This window comes from Bos taurus, chromosome 13 (genome assembly GCF_002263795.3).
Source record: "Bos taurus isolate L1 Dominette 01449 registration number 42190680 breed Hereford chromosome 13, ARS-UCD2.0, whole genome shotgun sequence".
NCBI lineage: Eukaryota > Metazoa > Chordata > Mammalia > Artiodactyla > Bovidae > Bos > Bos taurus.
The window spans coordinates 47,216,609-47,237,977 of NC_037340.1; the positions used below are offsets into that span (position 1 = coordinate 47,216,609).

The 21,369-nt window shown below is 41.3% G+C and overlaps 1 protein-coding gene across 2 annotated transcripts in view; it reads right to left on the minus strand.

The window, feature by feature from the left end:
* The window catches only part of SLC23A2 (solute carrier family 23 member 2), a 142,695-nt gene that overhangs the window by 11,240 nt on the left and 110,086 nt on the right, over nt 1-21,369 (minus strand). For both annotated transcript variants that reach the window (XM_015474092.3, NM_001205430.1), the window contains exons 9-12: nt 10,425-10,545; nt 9,608-9,764; nt 6,166-6,313; nt 4,938-5,043 (exon numbers count right to left, since the gene is read on the minus strand). In XM_015474092.3, coding sequence (XP_015329578.1) covers nt 4,938-5,043; nt 6,166-6,313; nt 9,608-9,764; nt 10,425-10,545 — 532 coding nt within the window. The remainder of the gene's footprint in view (nt 1-4,937; nt 5,044-6,165; nt 6,314-9,607; nt 9,765-10,424; nt 10,546-21,369) is intronic.

Below are 21,369 nucleotides of genomic sequence, written 5' to 3' on the forward strand. Positions count from 1 at the left end.
GCATTAGGTTATTTGATAGCCTCCCACCTGAACTTGCTTCCTGTGGCCTTTCTTCTGCCCACCTGTCCTCTCCATTGTAACGGAGTAACCTCTTTAATATCATGATTTAGGAGATCAGGTCCCTGCCTAAGTCTTCTGGTGCTCATCCCCCTCCTGGCCAGTTCTGACACATATCAAAGTACTGATACTACCCTAAAGCTACCTCCCCTGCAAAGCCTTCTTTCATTCCAAGGCTCGATTCTCCCAACATTGGACTTCTGCAGCATCACACACAGCATTTCCCATGTGGACTCAACTTTATTGGTTAAGTTTGATCTCTGCCTTCTAGAAGCGTCCATCTAGTTCACTGTCACTCAGGTAACAAGAGACAGAGCTGGCACTGGGCTCAAGAATCCTGCATTATTGGTCTCTACTCTGTGCTGCCTCTCCCAAGAGAACATACTGAGGACATAAACTGGATTAAAGAGCTTCCAGAAATGGAATAGTGTCCACAATGCTTTATGTGGGAGTTACAATGAATAGGAAATGGCTATTTAAATAATTAAAATGAAATGAAATGTAAAACCGGACTCAGTTGTACTAGCTACATTTGAAGTGTTCAGTAGGAATAAGCGGTTGGGGGCTCCCTCAGGGGATAGTGCAAGTACAGAACATTTCCACTGCTGCACCATTCTCCTGGATGATTGCTGGGCTAGACCTTGCAAGAGCTTCTCAATGAGCCCAAGGGTCAAGTTCAGAGTAAGAAGCAAATCTTTTACTAAGCTACCCAGCTAGAATCAGTCACAGCTGATGCTGGGGCCTAGCTTCCATTATTCCAATTTACAGCTCATCCCATTATACCACCACTAAGTGCAGGGATGCAGCAAAAAGGGTCATGCAAATTGGCAATGGAGCAAAAATGACTTACACTTGGCTATATTACATGATAAGGAAGCCTTTCATTTACAAAAAGCAAGCATTTTCAGCAAACATTTTCAAGGACCAGCACTTCAGAGTGAGGGGGAGGTGATGGATACAAATACAAGTAAATCATAAGCTTATGATCAAATAATGATACTGCTGCAATTATTAGGTTGTGGGTTGTCCAGTGGGAAGAAAAAACTCTGAGAAGTTGGGGAGGATTCCCTAGAGATGGTCTTGAGGGATGAGTAAGACAAAGAGCAACCAGACAGAGGGATCCATCTCCCAGCAGAGTCAGTCCTGTTAGATGTGCAGTGGGGAGGACTGGGCTGGCCCTAAGGATGCTGAAACAATAAATCTTGTATGAAAACCATGCATGGAGGGCTGATCTCCCTTAGACGCTGTCCAAAAAAAGCAGCAAGTTAGTCACTCTTTTGTTCAACAAACATTAACCAAGTGCCTGTTATACATTTCTATTCTAAACACCAGAGACACAGCCCTAAAATCCCTGCCCTCCTGGTGCTTATGTGAAGCCTTCACATCTTTCTCACTGCACTCTCCCTGGAACCACTTCCTAGGCTCCCTTCTGATCTCCTTCTTGAGTTGCAGCTCTGCCTCCAGGGCCACTGAAAAATTGACACTGCATTTCTGACTTTCCAAAAGTGTTCAACAGGGTGGTATGCTGCAGAGGAGAAATGATCTCCTTTTGGATACCATCAAAAAAGATAGTATGGCCAAGAAGATGGTGTTTACTCTTCCTAGAAATAAACTTAGGTCTAAATATTATATAACAATATCTCTAGTTTGCTTATCTAAGCACATGCTAAATGCTTTACATGAAGTAATTCCAAAATTCTGCAAGAAATTCAGAGAGGAGATGTAACTTGCCCATGGTCATGTCAGAAGAATATGACAGAGCCAGGGCTGAATCCAAAGCAACCACCTCCCTACCATGTCATGCTGCCCTTTTCTGTGGGACAGACAGTGGAACACTCTCAACATAGCAGTCCTGCACATGGAATCCAACCCATCCAACCTGCAGAACTTCAGAATATACAGCAGGGTAGGCAGCCTCACCTCTAATCAAGTAGTCAGAATGTCCATGTCTGTACATGGAATGCCATAACTGGATAAAGGACAGTAAATAGTAGAGTTGCCAGGAAATGGAGACAGATCCTCAGAAAGAGCCACAGATCACCCTCTTTCTATATGTTCTGGAAGACTGGTACAATGGTCCAGACTAATGCTGTCTGAAAGAATTTCACACAATGATGGAAATGTTCTGTATCTGTGCTTTCCTTTGGCATCCACCAGCCACATGTGGCTACTGACTACTATACTGTACAACATAGACCTAGATCTAGAACTGCTAGATTTCACATATGAGTTCTTATCAGAAAAGCAACTGTTCCAAGCCCTTCAGCTGGATAAAAGGCAGGATACAGCCTTAAAACTTTTGCTTCCTTTTTCCTGGGCAGGGATCTCCCATTAGCCACATGGTTTAGGCCACAGAGAAGTTTCTGGTGCTACTCCTACTTCCCAACCCCAAGGCATTTGTATAGATGTCTCAATTATAGCCCCTTGTGAGTAAGAGTAATGGAGCCAACTCCCTCAAATTGATAAGGCCTCTGCTAGGGGAAGTGGCTCCAAAGGAATTCAGAGAGAAGATCAATTGGCTCAATTAAAAAATGCTGGCAGGGTGCCTTTTCAGAATAAGCCAGCACCATCTAAATTATAATAAAGGTAATTATTTCTCAAACCATCTCAGTAATGTTTTAGAAGGAACCCTAATGACAGCACTACTTACTCCCTATAGTGACTCTAGTTAAATTATCTGTGATGCATTTTAAAGAGGTGCAGAAAGAGAGCTGGCTTATTAAACTGTTTCCCCAAGAGTCCCTCCATCTATAATAATTTTACCATTATGTTATTTTGGATTAGTTACAGGTCTACAGGTTCATGGCAGCAAACTTGCTAGAGAGTTAATGGCTTACACCCCATTTGGTGCCCATTTGACCCTCTCCTTAGCTCTGTGTGCTCAGTATCTGCAGCAATAGGACCCAGGAATCCTGGAAGGAAATGCCCATCAGGCAGCCCTCACATGTCATGCACAAGGAGAGACAGGCAGCCAGCGTGGCCACTGGCACACCTAAGGTTGAGCTCTGTGATGGCCTGGCCAATTTACAGAAAAACCAACCAGCAAGTCAGGCTTGTACAATGTATGCTCTACTCCCTCTGACCTGGATTTGCAGTTAAAATTACCCAAACCAAGTATCTGGTTTCTTTTTCCTGGTTATAGAATAGTGCAAAGAGCTGGAGGAAGATTTCTAATTTTAAAGAGGTCAAATGATTCCAGAATGCTCCAACTCACCCCCAAGTTCTCAAGATACAAGGTTGAGGAGAGGGAGACCTCTGACCCATGCAGTCCATCTTGGATGATGCTGAACCAGTTCTAACCGTGTCTAGCTGCGCAGCATACAATGGCCAGGGCCGAGCTGCATTCCTCAACACCCTGGGCTAACAGCAAGCATTGGCCCAAAGCAACTGGGATATAAAATTTATTTCCTAGTAAATCTGAAAGGCCAAGAAGCAGCCTCCTTGTTCCTGAAGCTAGATTATGGTATGTATGCTTGGAGTGGGGTTAGGGGGAAAGACAAGTGGGGAGGACTTCAGACCAGGTACCGCTTCAACCTGAGTGACTTGCTATGGCTTGTTGTGTTCACTAACTCCACAACAGATTTCATCTGAAAGAGAATGATGCTGCTACAGTTTGAAAACTTCATTAATTCTTTACTGTAAGATTGATTTATTTGTAATGGGTAAAGCAATTTCTGGGGCTTCCCTGGTAGCTCAGCTGGTAAAGAATCTGCTTGCAATGCAGGAGACCCTGGTTCAATTCCTGGGTCGGGAAGTTTCCCTGGAGAAGGGATAGGCTACCCGCTCCAGTATTCTCGGGCTTCCCTGATGGCTCACACAGTAAAGAATCTGCCTGCAACCTGCCTGGGTTTGATCCCTAGGTTCGGAATATCCCCTGGAGGAGGGCATGGCAACCCACTCCAGTATTTTTGCCTGGAGTATTCCCATGGACAGAGGAGACTGGCGGGCTGCAGTCTAAGGGGTCGCAAAGAGTCAGACATGACTGAGCAACTAAGCACAGAGATAGAATGCAATTTCTAATCTAGAATTAGTGCCATCTCCTAACTGGTCTCCTGTTTCCACCCTCTTCCCAGACCCCAGTCGTCTACTTTCATCATAGCAGCCATAGTAATTCTAAAAAAAAAACACCCAAAACAAAACCAGATGGACTCACACCCTGCGGGACTCTCTCCCTGACTACTTCCACTTAGGCTTTGGCAGCCTTTAAGGCCTACATGACCTGGTCCTCAGTTACCTCAAGAACCTCATCTGCTCTTACCCAATGACCCCCACTCCCATCTCTGCTCCTGCCCCACTGGCCTCCTTGCTGAGCTGCAGCATACCAGGGTGGTTCTGTGATAGCACTCTGCCCCCTGTCTGAAAGCCCCTTCCCTAGGTACCTGCACAGTTCCCTCCCTCAGTTCTGTCAGGCCTTTGCTCAAGGTCACCTTCTCAGTGAGGCTTAGCCTGATCACCCTAACTTACCCCTCTGATCCCCCCATTTTGCCCCATATTTCTGTCATACTTATTATGCTTACTATTTATTGCTTGTCTTCCTCTGATAGAATGTAAACTCCATAAATGATGGAAATATTTTTCTTTTTCATTCACTGATGTATCCCAAGTGCCTAGAATAGTGGCCTCACAAAGGGTCAGTGCTTAACAAAAATTTGTAGAATGCATGAAGAAATTGCACCTGAATGCCTGCCTACCCAGGCCAGTCAAGGGGAAAGAGACCTCTATCAGCATTCCAAAAACTCATCAATGAATCAAAAAGAAATGGGGAAGAAGATAATCTCAGAATTGGAGGCCATCATTTCGGAACTCACAGTGGCCAGACCAATCAACAAAACGGATCAACATTTAGAGGCCCAACCATTTAATTATAAAAATATCTGTACCTTAGTAATTCCCAAAACTCCAATGTTGGGACTGGATGAAGTAGAGCCATTCCCAGTTCCAAAAATGCCATCGAGAACACAGGAGAGACCCTCCACGAAAATCCCCCTAAAATGTAAAGGAATGGAGTAAAGAAAAATATTAATTCAATGGGAGAAACACTCTGAAATAGTCTAAATGGTTATGACCCAAAGGCAGGGTCCACAGACCTGTAGCCTCTACTCTCCCCAGGAGGGGTTAACAATGCAGAATCCCAGGCCTGAAGACGCACATTTTAACAGGGTTCTCCATGCTCATTCATGGAGAAATGAAAGATGTGCTTTCAGAAGCACATCTCTGAATCACACATTAGATGCAAGTGTTTAAAAATTATTCCAAATTACAATATTTTTGCCAGAAAATAATCATTTGTGGTAATCTAAGACAACATAGGTCATCCATAGATTTGATTCCTTTCTTATTAATACAGTTTTATCAGAAAGAAAATGCTTTGTAATTTTATAAATGTTGGAACTTTCAAAAGAACCAATATATAAATAATTTATTCATATGCACTAGCTCCATTAGAGAAAAATGGAAAAACTAGGGCTCTAAACACCAACAGAAGCAATGCAAAAGATGCAGAGATATCAGCCCTTTCGTTCTCATCACACACAATTCCTTCTGGAAGGGTGGCAGCTGGCTGGGAAAGGTGGGATGATCTGGGCTACTTTATTTTCTTTACAGCTTCTATACAGCCCAATTTAACCCCAGCATTGAGAAACTGAAGACTATATCTACTGAGAATATAAACTTCACAGCTCATAAACCTCTAGATTTTATAGACTTCATTTATTTCTGCTCTTGTCTCTCTCTATATGAATTGTAACTGTGAAATGAACAGTAGGGAAAACAAGAAATCAAAGGGGACAATACATCCATGATCCCAAACCAAGCAAAGAACAATGGCAGTGTCTGGCACTTGTTTTGCTGAGTTTAAGGTCTGGCGAGATCTCACAGAGAATGTCTTATACGATTGTCACCATGAGAAAGAAGGGTGGGAATTCTGCTCTATATTATTTGGATGTGGAAAATGAGAGCAAAACAGGGGCAGTTACTTATTCAAAACAAACAGCCAATAAAGAGCCCTGATGCTTGGCTACTTCATGTTGAAACTCTTGACTGTCCAAACCAAAGAGCAAAGTATAAGGCACTGGGCCCAGTGAAGAGTTCATTTTCTCAGGAACCCACCTGTTTATTGCATGGATGGGAGGTGATGGGGCACAGGACAACCTTGCACAGGCATAGTAGTCCCCGATAGACTCGATAATACTGGCAACAACCGCACTGAGCATGCCGATGACACCAGCTGCAGAGACAGTGGGCAGTCCCCACTGAACTAAGGAAGAAAAACAAGCATGAAAGCCTCATAAACTTTCTTAGAGGGGCAGGCGAAAGTTATCAGGATATTGAGTCATTCAGTATGTCAGGACTCTATAAGAACCACTCAGATTTTTAAAGCTCATGGTAACTATTTTTACACGTAAGTCATCAGTGCAAAATGCCTGGGAATAGTTCCTGAGTTGAATGAAAACAGTAATAATCAGGATTGATCTGCTTTATTTAAAAGAAATTGTTTGACTGGAAGAGGCGGGTGCTCCTCTTTCTTGCTTCAAAGCCACACTCAGTGTCTGCTAAATTAGAATTTAACACAGCCTGCTGTGTTGGGATGGGTATTTGTATGCAGAGAATGTTTAGCCCTGCTGTGCAAAGCATGGTACAAAACAGTGCTCCTGTCCAGAGGGAGGCATCAAATGGAAAAGCAGTGAAAAGTCATCACGTAAATTTAAATGCCAACAGTCGAGCATGGCACAAAGTATAGACAACCCTTTTCTAGTATAATACCAGCACTTTTTTAAAAGTACATCATGTTACAGAAAACTAAAGAGTTTCCTTTAAGAAAGCAAAGCAAAGACCCCAGGTAGATTCATTTTGAGTATCCGGATTTAAAAGTGTATCTATTTGGACACTGAAAACCACTGATCTTCTTTAATAAAAACAGCATGAGGAACCTTCACTGCTAAAATGAATAGACTTCTTTGTGAAGTACCTAGACTTTCTTTCCCTGAACCATTAGTTATTACAGAGCTACTCAGTAGAAAGTACATGAAGAGAAATGTGTAGAATGTCTTGTGCAGGGGCCAACAATATACCTAAAAGATTTCAACAGTGCAATGGTTGGATGTCGCAATCAGTACCAGTTAGGAAGTCAGGAAGTGCCACAGTCTCTGTTGAAGAAGAGTCTGGAAAGCAGCACACAGAGCGGAGAAGGCGTTCTGGAGGGGCAATCAGTGGATGGACAGAGCCGGGGAGAAATAGGCTGCTGCTCACCAGAGGAGGCCTGGGGCAGGTGGGCTTGGAAGGCCTTAACCAACCTCCTGGAGGGGCTTGGCCTCTGGCTCCTGGGTGATGGAGCAACCCCAAGTTTAGGAGGGGAAAGATAACACATAAAGTAAGATGTACAGAATATCCCTTGTGTGTGTGTATGGACAGAACTTTTCCTTCCTGGAGCTCACTTTGCCCCATGGGAGCTGACCAGGGGATGTTGAGGCAGTTTATATTCAGGGGTTCAAGGTCCAGACCCACCAGCAACTGGTTTGGTCAACATCTCGTCCCTGGACTAGTTTGGAATGGATTCTTCTCATGCAGATGATTTCTTTATCAAGCAACATGTTGTGTGTTTTCTAAATAACCTTTGATACAGTTTTCTTTACTAAGGCAGCAATATGGTTTCATTTATGTGTCTAGATTTTGGGATGGGAGTCTTATTTTATTTTGCCATTTATTATTTATCAGAAATTGCCTTTTATTTTCTCAGACTTTTTACTTTAATTGCTTTCTTATCCCCCACACTTTGCCTGAAATCCTCAGCAAGATTTTTAAAATCTTTATCCTATTTACTTCAACATTTAAAATTTATAATCTTAATTTTTGACCCCTTTTCCTTCAGATTATTTATTTAAAATTTAAACCTGTTGGCCTCCAGCCTTCTATTTAAGCCTGTTACTTCATCTTTCTTTTCATCTAGAACTTTTAGTTTGTTACTTGATAGCAGGGTTTCTCAGCCTGGCACTTTTGACATTTTGGATGTGAAATCTGTATTTTAACAACCAGTCCAAGTAATTCCTAGCATACTAAAGACTAAGAACCACTGGTCTAGATATATAAAAACTTGTCTCTGGATTAAGATACATGAAAACTTATCTCTGGATTAGGAAGTACATAAGACTACACCCTTCTGGCTCAGGGAACAGCTCTTTATCTAGGGAAGCTCTGGCAATAGAGGAGCTGGTAGCACTCAAGGGCTGTTGTGAAAAGAAACCAGACAGCACCCTCTGCAATCATAATGTTAAGGACCTGCCCACTTGGTTATGCCTCCCTGTGCACAGGCCCCATGGTCCCTGAGCAAAGTCTCATCTCTCAACACACGCACAGCTGCTTCTCTGGGACAGCCCGCTCTGTGTTTCTATTAATATTTGTGCTCATCTTGGGAGCCACATGTATAGGCAGAGAGGACCACCCATATGTGCTGTGGGGGCTACCTGCCTTCCCATGGCTTCAACTGACTCCCTCATCAACAGACTTTTAATCTCATTTTATCTCAGATTACATGTATGTTTATGAACCTTGTATGGAGGGGACAGGCATACATAAATACATACTTAAACCATATAATCTGATGAGATTCAGAATGCTTTAGAAAGACGAAACTTTTTACAGTGTTTGTAAATGTGTTAAGACCAGGACGAACAACTTCCAGAATCACTATCGTTTAACATGCTTAGAACATTTATCTTTGACCCAATCTTAATATTTTTGGCTTTTCCTCATTGTCAGAAAATATGAAAATGTGACAATTGGATAGGGGTGTAAACTGAAACAATCTGACTAAGCTCAGGCCTTATTCTAACAAAAACCTTAAATGCTGGGAACAGTCTTCACATTACAACAAGTATGTAATAATCACTGGGTTCACACAAAACGCTTCTGGGGCTAGGGTCCAGAAAATGCTACACATGAATCCAAGTGACACCTCACAGCTGGGGTTCATACACCCCTGCCACCTGGCCAAGAGTTACCCAACAATGAAATTATAACTTAAGATCCATTGTCTGTTTGTGAATATTAGTTTACCTGACAGCTGTGACCAAAAAAAAAAAAAAAAAAAAAGAATGATTATGGCTACCTATTGAAAGATTATACAAATTCCACCAGGCTTGAGCAGTCTACTAATCTTCAGGCCCCTCCTACTCAAGTCTGTTCATTTCGGTGGTTTGGGTACTGTGCAGCTCTATACTTGCCTTTCTAAGCAGCTGACCTCAAATCCTGGCCATTAGAGCTCAAATCTGGCAAGAGGCTCCTTGAGCCTGAGATTTTGTCCTAATGGAACCAAAAGAATCAACTAGTACAACTGAGAAGAGAGCTGGTTAGTCTCTACAGTCCTCTAGAAACAGAGCCTCCTGCCTCCCTTCTCTGCTAATCTAATCCTCTGAAGGCCAGAATGGTACGACTTTCGGGGCATGCTCTGCAACAAAGAAGACCTTTGGTGTTGCAGAGCTTCCTGCCAACTCCCAACTCCTCTAGGTTGGACCCGTGTGAGCTCCTGACCACTCATGACCACCAGAATACTTACATGGGTATGGGACCTTAAACCACGGGGCTACCAGAAGCACACCCTGCCTGGCATCAGTTCGAGCATAGAAGCCATACTTCGTGCTGTCAGGAGGGAAGACATCTGTCACTGTGAAGATGAAGCAGAGTAGCCAGGATACAAGGATGGCCAGGATGATCTGAAGTGGTCAAAGGAAAAAGCTCTGTCAGGCCAACAGAACTGGTGGTTGCTAGCAAAACATGCCTTCCTGCAATGGGATTATTATATCTCAGAGCCCATCAGTACTTTGCAGAAAAAAACATATAAAGGATCTGTGTAAAACCTATTCCTTGAATGGAATCACATTTAGAGACAGTAGTTTCATATAGTAAAGTTATTTAGTTTGAAACTGGCTAGTAAAATAAGAATAATGGACAATGGGCCTGAAAAGGCCACGTGGAGTCAGACCTCCCTCAGCTCCAAGGAGAATCAATGTCCTCTTACATACTGTTAAAAAGACTCCATGGTCTCTTGGATGGCATTGCCAACTTGATGGACATGAGTTTGAGCAAGCTCTGGGAGTTGGTGATGGACAAGGAAGCCTGGCGTGCTGCAGTCCATGGGGTTGCAAAGAGTCAGACACAACTGAGTGACTGAACTGAAAAGGACTCCAGGACTGGAAACTTCTACCACTTCTAAAATTTAGGTCCATGATGGTCATTAGAAGTCTGAGATCATCACACAGACATGGTCCCTCAGGACAACATGCCTAACCCCCTCTTCTCATTATAAACTTTTTACATATGAACCAAATGCAATAGTGTCAAAAAAAAAAAAAAAAAAAAAGGTAATTACTCACAGGGAACATTTTGAAAAGCTGTAACTTATATGCAGTCCATCCTTTCTTGGATTTGTAAATTGGGAGAGGAAATTTAACATTTCTGGCATATTGAGAAAATAGTAATACTAGGAAAATAGTCCTGAGGAGAGAAAGAAAATGAACTAGGTTAAAGGCTGTTACATCTACGTTAAAAATAATACTCAAAGTTTCAATGACAAAATTGACCACATGTGTTCAATTCATTTCTCTAGAAAGCTGCTATTCCTCTATTATTTGGGAAATGTCTTTTGGAAATGTCATTTTTACATCTTAACATTTCCAAATATGGAAATGAGATTGTCATGTAAATGCTTCAGCTAAATATCCCTTAGGAGATGAAGAAAAACTGAAGAATGTACATACTGATAGGAAAAGTTCACGCTATGTGAGAAAAAGACAAGATGCCAGATACAACAATACAAAATTACAACTACGAATTAACTAAAAAACAAGCAACTACCACACAAGAGTGCATGTGTATACACATGCATGAACGCAAACAGGTAAGAAGGACATGATCCGGATGCTCACAAGGATTGGTTTAGTCCCCATTTTTCTGTATGTTCTGATTTACTTGGAAGGAACATAAATTACTTTTAAAAAGAAAAAACTAAACTTAAATATTTAAGAAAGCTATATACAATAGCATTCAATATTAATAATTATATTCCTGGGCTTCCCTAGCGTGGCTCAGTGATAAAGACTCTGCCTGTCAATGCAGGAGACATGGGTTCGATCCCTGATCCAAGAAGATCCCACACGCAACAACGCAACTAAACCCATGTGCCGCAATTACTGAGCCTGTGCTCTAGAGCCCAGGAGCCTCAACTACTGAAGCCTGTGCTCTGCAACAAAAGAAACCACCTCAATAAGAAGCCCATACATTGCAACTAGAATAGCCCCTGCTTGCAACAACTAGAGAAAAGCCCAAGCAGCAACAAAGACCTAGCACAGCCAAAAATAAATTTTTAAAAATTATATATATATACGTATATATGTGCATGTGTGCTTAGTCGCTCAGTTGTGTCTGACTCTTTGTGACCCCATGGACTGTAGCCTGCCATGTTCCTGTTCCTCCCTCCACAAGGATTCTCCAGGCATGAATACTGGAGTGGGTTGCCATGCTTTCCTCCAGGGGATCTTCCCAATTCAGAGATCGAACCCAGGTCTCCTGCAATGCAGGCAGATTCTTTACCATCTGAGCCACCAGGGAAACCCAAGAATACTGGAGTGGGTAGCTAACTATCCCTTCTCCAGGTGAACTTCCTGATTCAGGAACTGAACTGTGGTCTTCTGCATTGCAGGTGGATTTTTTACCAGCTGAGCTACCCGGGAAGCCCATGAAATATATTCATATATAAACAATATTCCTGAGAGATTTCTGTCTCAAGACATTATGCACTGGTCTTCCCGCCCATTAGCCTACTCTTCCACAGTAGCTTCTATAATCATTTACTTTACAGACAGACAAAGCCAGCAGTCCAAGATCATGCAGCTATGTTGGCCAGGGGTCTAGCTCTACAGCCTGGGCTCTGAACTATGCTGCCACATTGTGAGGGCAGGGATGTCTGGGCTGACTCAAAAGTTTATGTGTAACAAGTCCTATACTCTTGATCCAGCTATGCTGAATGCTGTAGGAAGCAGGTGGTCCAGTGACCCCCTGGAGCAGAACCCAACACATCCTCACGTGTCTGGTGCCCCATGTATGGCAGGTGTGGGATAGCTTCCCATATTGAAACAATGAAGGTATACCATAATATGTCTCATCACCTGTAGGGACTCATTCTTTCTCTTATTACCTTAGAGTTGACAGGAAGAGAGGATTCTCAAAGTTAAGCTTAACTGTTCCTGGGAACAGTTCTAATTGCTGAAATGGAATTATCAGTTCCATTGACAGCCAGTTAAGTGCCGCTTCACAGTCACACTCCAAATGAGGTGTGGATTGCAGCTGGCTGCCACTCTACCATTTCCTCACCTATGCAGGCACTTCACTGACCTGGTGCCACCACAAAGTCATCAGATCAGTACCAGTTCAAGGATGAAGACATACATGGTGCCCGAGTTATTCCAACTCCCCCATGAATGGGTGATGTTTAACAAAAACCAGTATGACAATGAAGGATACGAAAAGAGGTGTATTTTAAACTTAGATCAACATAAATTTTTCACATCTTAAAAAACGTTACTGATTTACTTCCAATTATATACTAAGATCCAAAAAGCCTGGTATCTGTTATTACTGTTATTATTAGTGCAGGTGACATGTCACCTGACAGTTACATCTGACAGTTACGGTGTCCACTTTTCAAAGCACGTTTAAAAAGGGAAAGGGGACACATAACAGAGTCCAACGAAGGACACCCACACTTCAGGTTCAAATCTGGCAACTGAAATTGAAAAGTGAACTGAGCAGGATTCTTCTGTTTTAATTTTAATCCTTGAATACACCTGTGGGACAGGTAGGGCAGCAGCCCCATTGCAGAAAGGCAAGAGGAGAGGCTCAGCACTGGATGCTGTGTCAGAGTTCACAAGACTTGGCCCAGCACAGAAGAGACAGGATCTGAGACTTGATGCTCAGCCCACAGTTCTGTCCACCACACCAGGATTTCCATCTCATGTGACATTCTGCTTATCTGTCTACCTTTGTTTTAACTTTACCTATATTATGCAAGCAATACATACTAAAATGTAGAAAAACTATAAAAGGCAGATAAGTGAAAAGAAAGACTCAAAATCTTGAAGACTGCTCATCATCTCATATTGGATGACAAGGATGCAGCACTCTGGTCTACTGAACCCCAGGGCTTTTAGAGCATGTTATTGGGTCCCAGGCACTGGGATTAGAAAGGCAAACAGGACTATCTGATGTCATCCTTGCCCTTGGAGCACAAACAGGTCATCAACTGGCCCCAAAAGGAATCAATCATATTTTACATGCTGCTTCCCAACTACCCTGCAGCCCCAGTTAAGGCCTGACCTCAAGAGATGGCAACCTCCATCAGCATCTTAGTGGCTGCTCAGCATTCCATCTAGTGGCTGTACCATACCACATCTTATTTAAACACGTCCCTAAAGTATGACATTGGGAGCAACATAACTGCAATGAATCATCTTTCCCTGGCACCAGTGTGAATATCTGCTTATGACAAGTTCCCAGGACTAGAATAGATCTGTCAAACAATGAATACCTTACTGAAAAGTGCTTTGATACAAACCGCTAAATATTAAATACATACAGAAACGTTGGGTGAATTTACAATCACATTCAGAGACCAAGAATGTCCATGTGCTAATGTGATCTGCAGCAAAGGCTTAATTTCCAAAATATACAAACAGCTCATATATCTCAACAACAACAAAAAACCCAACTGGAAAATGGGCAGAGAGCCTAAATAGACATTTCTCCAAAGAACATATACAGATGACCAACAGGCATATGAAAAGATACTCAACATCACTAGTTATTAGAGCAATGCAAATCAAAACTACAATGAGGTATTATCTTACACTGGTCAGAATGGCCATCATTAAGAAGTCCAGAAATAATTTATCTGAAGATCAGACAGAAAAAGTTCTACAAATGCTGGAGAGGGTGTAGAGAGCTCTCCACACTGTTAGTGAGAATGTAAACTGGCACAGTCACTATGGAAAACAGTATAGAGGTTCCCCAAAAAACTAAAAATAGAGTTGCTATATGATCCTGCAATCCCATTCACGAGCACATGTCTGGAGAAATTTAAAAAGATACGTGCACCCCAATGTTCACTGCAGCACTATTTACAATAGCCAAGAAACGGAAACAACTTAAATGTCCATTAACAGGTGAATGGACAAAGAGGATGTGGTATAGAAACTAATCAACTAGACTTCAATGAAAATTAAAATCGAGTGAAATTTGCTCAGTATTGTTCGACTCTTTGCGACCCCATGGACTGTAGCCTGCCAGGCTCCTCTGTCCATGGGGTTCTCCAGGCAATGATACTGGAGTGGTTTGCCATTTCCTCCTCCAGGGGATCTTCCTGACCCAGGGACTAAACCCAAGTCTCCTGCATTGCAGGCAGACTCTTTACCGAGTAAGCTACAAGGGAAGCCCAAAATTAAAATAACCTATACTAAAAAAAAATGATGTGACAGACACACACACACACACACACACACACACAATGGACTACTACTCAGCCATAAAAAAGAATGAAACAATGCCATTCACAGCAACGTGGATGGCTCTACAGGTTATCATACTAAGTAAAATAAGTCAGGAGAAAGACAATACCATTATCACTTACATCTGGAATCTAAAATATGACACAAATGAACTTATCTATAAAATAGCTTCACAGACACAGAGAATAGATTTGTAGTTGTCAAGGCGGTGTAAGGGAGGGATGGACTGGGATTTGGGGATTAGCAGATGCAAAATATTATATATAGAATGGATAAACAACAAGGTCATGGGACTTCCTTAGCAGTCTAATGGTTAAGACTCCATGCTTCTACTGCAGGGGACATGTGTTCAATCCCTGGCTGGGGAACTAAGATCCCATATGCTACATGGCCTGGCCAGAAAAAACCAGAACCAAACGAGAAAACAAGGTCCTAATGTATAGCACAGGAAACTATATTCAATATCCTGTGATAAACCATAATGAAAAATGTGTGTGTGTGTATATATACACACACATATATATGGATAACGGAATCACTGCTATACATTAGAAATTAACACAAAACTGTAAATAAACTACACTTCTGTGAAATAAATTTTTTTAAATATCCATTTCCTATTCACTGTAGCAGGGGGGTTTATACTTTTAAAAGTGAAAGTGAAAACTGCTCAGTCATGTCTGAATCTTTGTGACCCCATGGATTATACAGTCCATGGAATTCTCCAGGCCAGAATACTGGAGTGGGTAGCCATTCCCTTCTCCAGGGGGTCTTCCCAACCCAGGGATCAAACCCAGGTCTCCTGCATTGCAGGCAGATTCCTTACCACCTCAAACAAGGGGAAGCCCAAGAATACTGGAGTGGGTAGCCTATCCCTTCTCCAGGGGATCTTCCCAACCCAGGAATCAAACTGGAGTCTCCTGCATTGCAGGTGGATTCTTTACCAACTGAGCTATCAGGGAAGCCCTTTATTCTTTTAAATCCCTACCAATTTCATCAATTTAAAAACACTATCATCATTTTAATATTCATTCTTTAACATGAAAATAGGTATTTCAGCATTGTTTGCAACAGGAAATATTTTAAATAACATGCTTGTGTATCAACTGGGAAATGGCTTGTGTGCGTGTGTGTGCTCAGTCATGTCTGACTCTTTGTGACCCTATGGACTATAGCCTGTCAGGTTCCTCTGTCCATGGGATTTCCCAGGCAGGAATACTGGAGTGGGTTGCCATTTCTTCCTCCAGGGGATCTTCCTGACCCAGGGATCAAACCTCCATCTTCTACATTGGCAGGTGGAGTCTCTACTGTTGCATCACCTGGGAGTAATTTAATATAGACTATTTGATACTACTTACATTGTGCAGCTGTAGAAAGAATGAAATAGATTTAAACAGATTGTCTTGGGAAGGTGACCCCAACAAATTATTGAGATGAAAAGTTATAAAATAATGATAAAGCTGTATATGTACACGTTTGTATTTCTGCAATAATGCAAAATATGGAAGGAGAAACACTATATTATTGTTAGTTATTCAAGAGAAGATTTTTTTGAGGGATGGGGTGTATGGGAGGGACTATTATTTTACTTTAGATTTCTCTGTTTAATTATTATTAAACTCCAAATGCCAAGAATCTCAACGAATTTGAGGATATAGGTAAAATGAGACTTTTCTGGAATGTTTGGTGATGGTACATGGCAATTTATTAAACTATTCTACTTTTGAATAGATTTTAAGTTATCCATAAGAAAAGTAAACAGAAAAATATTTTCAGGAAAAACAGTTCCCACTCAGAATTTATGTACAGTGTTAGAAATGGCAGGTAGTAATTCACCACATTGACTCTTCCTTTAGAGACAGTCTGTCTCTAAAGGCCACATCTATTGGTTGACTTAGGAGCACAGTGACCCACCACCAATACTCCTACTGCTAATGGGTCCCCTTCCATGTGAATATGCATAATGATAACAAGTGAAGATAGCCCTTTTTAAACACTGATTGGTTATTTGTATTATTATGTTTTTGTTAAGTGGTTGTTCATACTACATCCTTCATTTATTACTCTACCAGGACTCTCTCTCCTTTAAATTAACTGGTGAAATTCTATGAATTGGGAACATTATCCTTTCTTATGGAGTTTGCTGTATTTTCTCAGATACACTTAAAATTTATTATCAATGGTTTTTGATATGAGCTTTAAATTAATCAGTGGTAAAACCAATCTTTCTCTTTTCCTATCTGCCTTATCTAGCCTATTTAATATAGGTTTCCTTATAGCCCTTTCATGATTTTATTTTCTACATTTGAGTCTTTAATTCAACTGAAATGTAATTTGATATAAATCAGAAATCTAACTTTTTCCCAAATAATTATTTTTTACACAGTTCATTCTCCACTGATTTCAAGCATCATGTATAAGTATTAATTTTTTTTATTGGCCATGTTTCTATCCTTTATGTTCTACTCTATCAATGTCTACCCTGTCCCAGATCACAGTATTAAGTCCTAGAATGTGCTTTAATTATCGTTAAGGGCAAGTCATCAAGCCCTTCTCCCTATTCCTGCATTGATCCATATTATTTTACTTTGTCTTATTTACTGGCTAGCACATTCAAAACTTTAAATGATTCTGATAATAAACATTCTTATCTCAGTTTATGATTACAATAGGCTGTCTAATTTAAGTTTTTCACCATTAATGTATGTTGTTGTTCAGTCACTAAGTCGTGTCCAACTCTCTGCAAACCCAGGGACTACAGCACACAAGGTTTCCCTGTCCTTCAGTATCTGGCAGAATTTGCTCAAACTCATGTCCATTGAGTCGACGATGCCATCGAACCATCTCATCCTCTGTCAGCCCCTTCTCCTGCCCTCCATCTTTCCCGGCATGAGCCTTTTCCAATGAGTCAGTTCTTTGCATCAGGTAGCCAAAGTATTGGAGCTTCAGCTTCAGCCCTTCTAATGAATATTCAGGGTTGACTTCTTTTAGGATTGATTGGTTTGATCTCCTTGCTGTTCAAGAGGCTCACAAAAGTCTTCTCCAGCACCCCAGTTCAAAAGCATCAATTCTTCGGTACTCAGCTTTCTTTATGGTCCAACTCTCACATTCATACATGACCACTAGAAAAACCATAGATTTGACTATACAGAACTCTATCAGCAAAGTGATGTCTCTGCTTTTTAATCTGCCATCTAAGTTTGTTATAGCTTTTCTTCCATGAAGCAAGCATCTTTTAATTTTATGGTGGCAGACATCGTCCACAGTAATACTGGAGTCCAAGAAAATAAAATCTGTCACTGCTTCCACTTTTTCCCCCATCTATTTGCCATGAAGTGATGGCATCAGATGCCATGATCTTAATTTTTTGAATGTTGAGTTTTAAGTCTGCTTTTTCACTCTTTCACTCTCATCAAGAGGCTCTTTAGTTTCTCTTCACTTTCTGCCAGTAGAGTGGTATCATCTGCATATCTGAGGTTGCTGATATTTCTCCCACAATCTTGATTACAGCTTGTGAGCCATCCAGCCCAGCATTTTGAATGATATACTCTGCATATAAGTTAAATAAGCAAAGTGACAATTTACAGCCTTGACGTATTTCTTTCCCAATTTTGAACCAATCCATTGTTCCATGTACGGTTTTAAATGTTGCTTCTTGACCTGCATACAGGTTTCTCAGGACGCAAGTAAGGTGTATGGGGCATTTAAAAATCATATTTATCACTGCTAACAGTCTGCAGTTGGAACATAGGTTGATCAATTTTTAAAAATCATCACCATGTTTTTTAAATAAAAAAACATAGTGGATTTTAATAAAATTAAATTTTCTAATATTTAATCATCCTTGAGTTCCTGAAATGACAAATACATTGCCCTTTTACTGTATTATCTGTAGCAGCATTTTCCCAAACCATGTTCCAAGGAACATTCTTTTCAGATATGTTTATAGATGCAGCACTTAAAAAAATTAAGTATGTACAGAGCTGTATAGTAAGGCCCTTTTCTGAAAGTTTTCTACACACTTGCATCTTAGAGACTGTATCGAGCCTTTTAAGACACTGAGTTTTAGATGCTACTACATGAACATACTTCCTTAGGGTTTTATACAACCCTAGGAAGGAAAAAGTTGATCCAGGATCTCCCTTCTGCATTAGCTCTGTCACAATTTGCCATTAAGATAAAACTGTGAAGTTTCCCTTCTTTTTCAAAGCTCCAGTACAGATTAAACGGTACAGGAATTCTCTCTTCCTTGGAGATGTAATATACTCAATGCTTAACCAGTAAAGCACATCCTTTAGGAATGAAAGTCCTTCCACAACATCCTCGACTTTTCTTCCCAGAGTCAAGGGTGTGGTCACACCTCCCGCTCCTCCCCTAACTTATTCACAATGCTCTTACTGAAGATCCCTGCTCTGAACAGATAGTGAGCCAAGTACTGGCAGTGTCATGGTGATTACTATAGAGCTGAGGTCCTGCCCTCACAGAGCTGACATCCAAGCACAATAGAAGAGCTCTGGAAAATAAAAAACAAGACAGCAGAAATAAAAAAAACTCAAGAGAAGGAGTCACAGATAAAGCTGAGGAAAATTCCTAGGAACAGAGGAAAAAAACAAAGAGATGAAAGAAGAGGAAAGTAAGAGGACAACTTTGGGAGGACCAACATCCTAGAAGTTCCAGAAAAAGAGAGACAAGCAGGGACGGAAGCAGGGGGGTATCTGTGAAATAATTCAAGATCATCTCCCATGAACACCCAAGATTACAAAGTAAAACAGCCTGGAGTGCCAAGCCTGAGATGTAAACAGACCACCAAAGAGTAGCAGGCAAGGTTTCAGACATCGTGATGACAGGAAGACCTAAAAGATTCTAGAATCCAGCAAGAATTGGGGACAGAAGAGAAAGTCTTGAAGAGATAATGATCAAGCATTTTATAGGACTGACAATGCAAAGGAAGGGAGAAAAAAATAAATCGGAGACCAGTTTGGAAGTGATGGCTGAGTGTTGTGGCAATGATGACCAAGGACAGAATCAGGATTTTTTTCTGGAGGTAGGAGAGAATGATGGGTCGTGCATGGTGAATGAGGATGTGAAGAACAAAGGATCACTGCAGGGCTTCTGGCTTAAGCACCTGTGCTACCACTGCACCTGTGGCTGTGCTACTGTGAGGATGGCCTCAGAAGGAAATGGTTTATGGGCAAGGAGGGAGTCAAAAGTTGGAGTTTTCTTAAAGTTTGAGGTGTCTTGTGTAACAGCAAATGGACAAGGCAAGTCAGGGCTTTGATCTGAAAGTCTGAGTTTAGAGGTCCACATTACAGGTTCATGTGGAGCCCACCAGCATAATCCATGTCTGCTGATGTTATGAACTCGATGAAATACCCCAGAGGAAGAGAATGGAGACAGAAGGAGGCCCAGGACCAAGTTCTGAGGAGCCCCAACATCCAGAGGTCTGGGGGAGAAGGGGGCAGTTTTGATTATTTACCAAAAAAACAGCTGGAAAACCACCTATATATATATATATATATATATATATATATATATTTAAACTTAGATCTAACTCATCCTCCCTAGAGCTAAGTTTTATCACTGCTTTGTGTGTGCATTCCCTTCTCACCTTAATTAGCCCTGCCCGAAGTCTATCTGTATGTTTGCCATTTTCCAAAAAACCAGCTTTGGCATGCATCACTTCTATTTGTTTCTTATTTTTTATTTTGTTGTTCAGTTGCTCAGTTGTGTCCGACTCTTGGCAACTCCATGGATTGCAGCATGCCAGGCCTCCCTGTCCCTCATCATCTCCCAGAGCTTGCTCAAACTCACGTCCACTGAGTCGATGATGCCATCCAACCATCTCATCCTCTGTCATCCCCTTCTCCTCCTGCCTTCAATCTTTCCCAGCATCAGGGCCTTTTCCAATGAGTCAGCTCTTCTTATCAGGTGACCAAAGTATTGGTCCTTCAGCTTCAGCATCACCCTTCCAAATAATATTCAGGGTTGATTTCCTTTAGGATCTCCTATAGTCCCAGGGACTCTCAAGAGTCTTCTCCAGCACCACAGTTCAAAAGCATCAATTCTTCAGCACTCATCCTTTTTTTATGTCCAGCTCCCACATCCATACACGACTACTGGAAAAACCATAGTTTTGACTACACAGACCTTTGTAGGCAAAGTAACATCTCTGCTTTTTAAAAAGCAGGGTGATTTTAAATAAGCCTTGATGTACTGCTTTCCCAATTTTGAACCAGTCCGTTTTTCCATGTCCAGTTCTATCTAACTGTTGCTTCTTGATCTGCATACAGGTTTCGCAGGAGGCAGGTAGCAGGTAAGGAGGTCTGGTATTTCCGTCTCTTTAAGAATTTTCCACAGTTTGTTGTGATCTACACAGTCAAAGACTTTAATATAGTCAATGAAGCAAATATTTTCCGGAATTCTCTAGCTTTTCCTATGATCCAATGGATGTTGGCAATTTGATCTCTGGTTCCTCTGCCTTTTCTAAATCCAGCTTGTACATCTGGAAGCTCTCAGTTCATATACCATTAAAGACTAGGTTGAAGGATCTTAAGCATTACTTTGCTAGCATATTTTTTCTATCTCTACCAATGTTTTCCCCTGCTTTAACTGCGCTCATTTTTCATCCTGTTTTTCTCATTTCTGAAGATAAGCTCTTCATTTTTATTTGACTCTTCTTGAGAACTGAGCGTTCAATAAGTGTGACTAGTCCTGTTATCATCATTTTCTAAATTGTCAGCAATTGTAAAGTTTGGAGTTC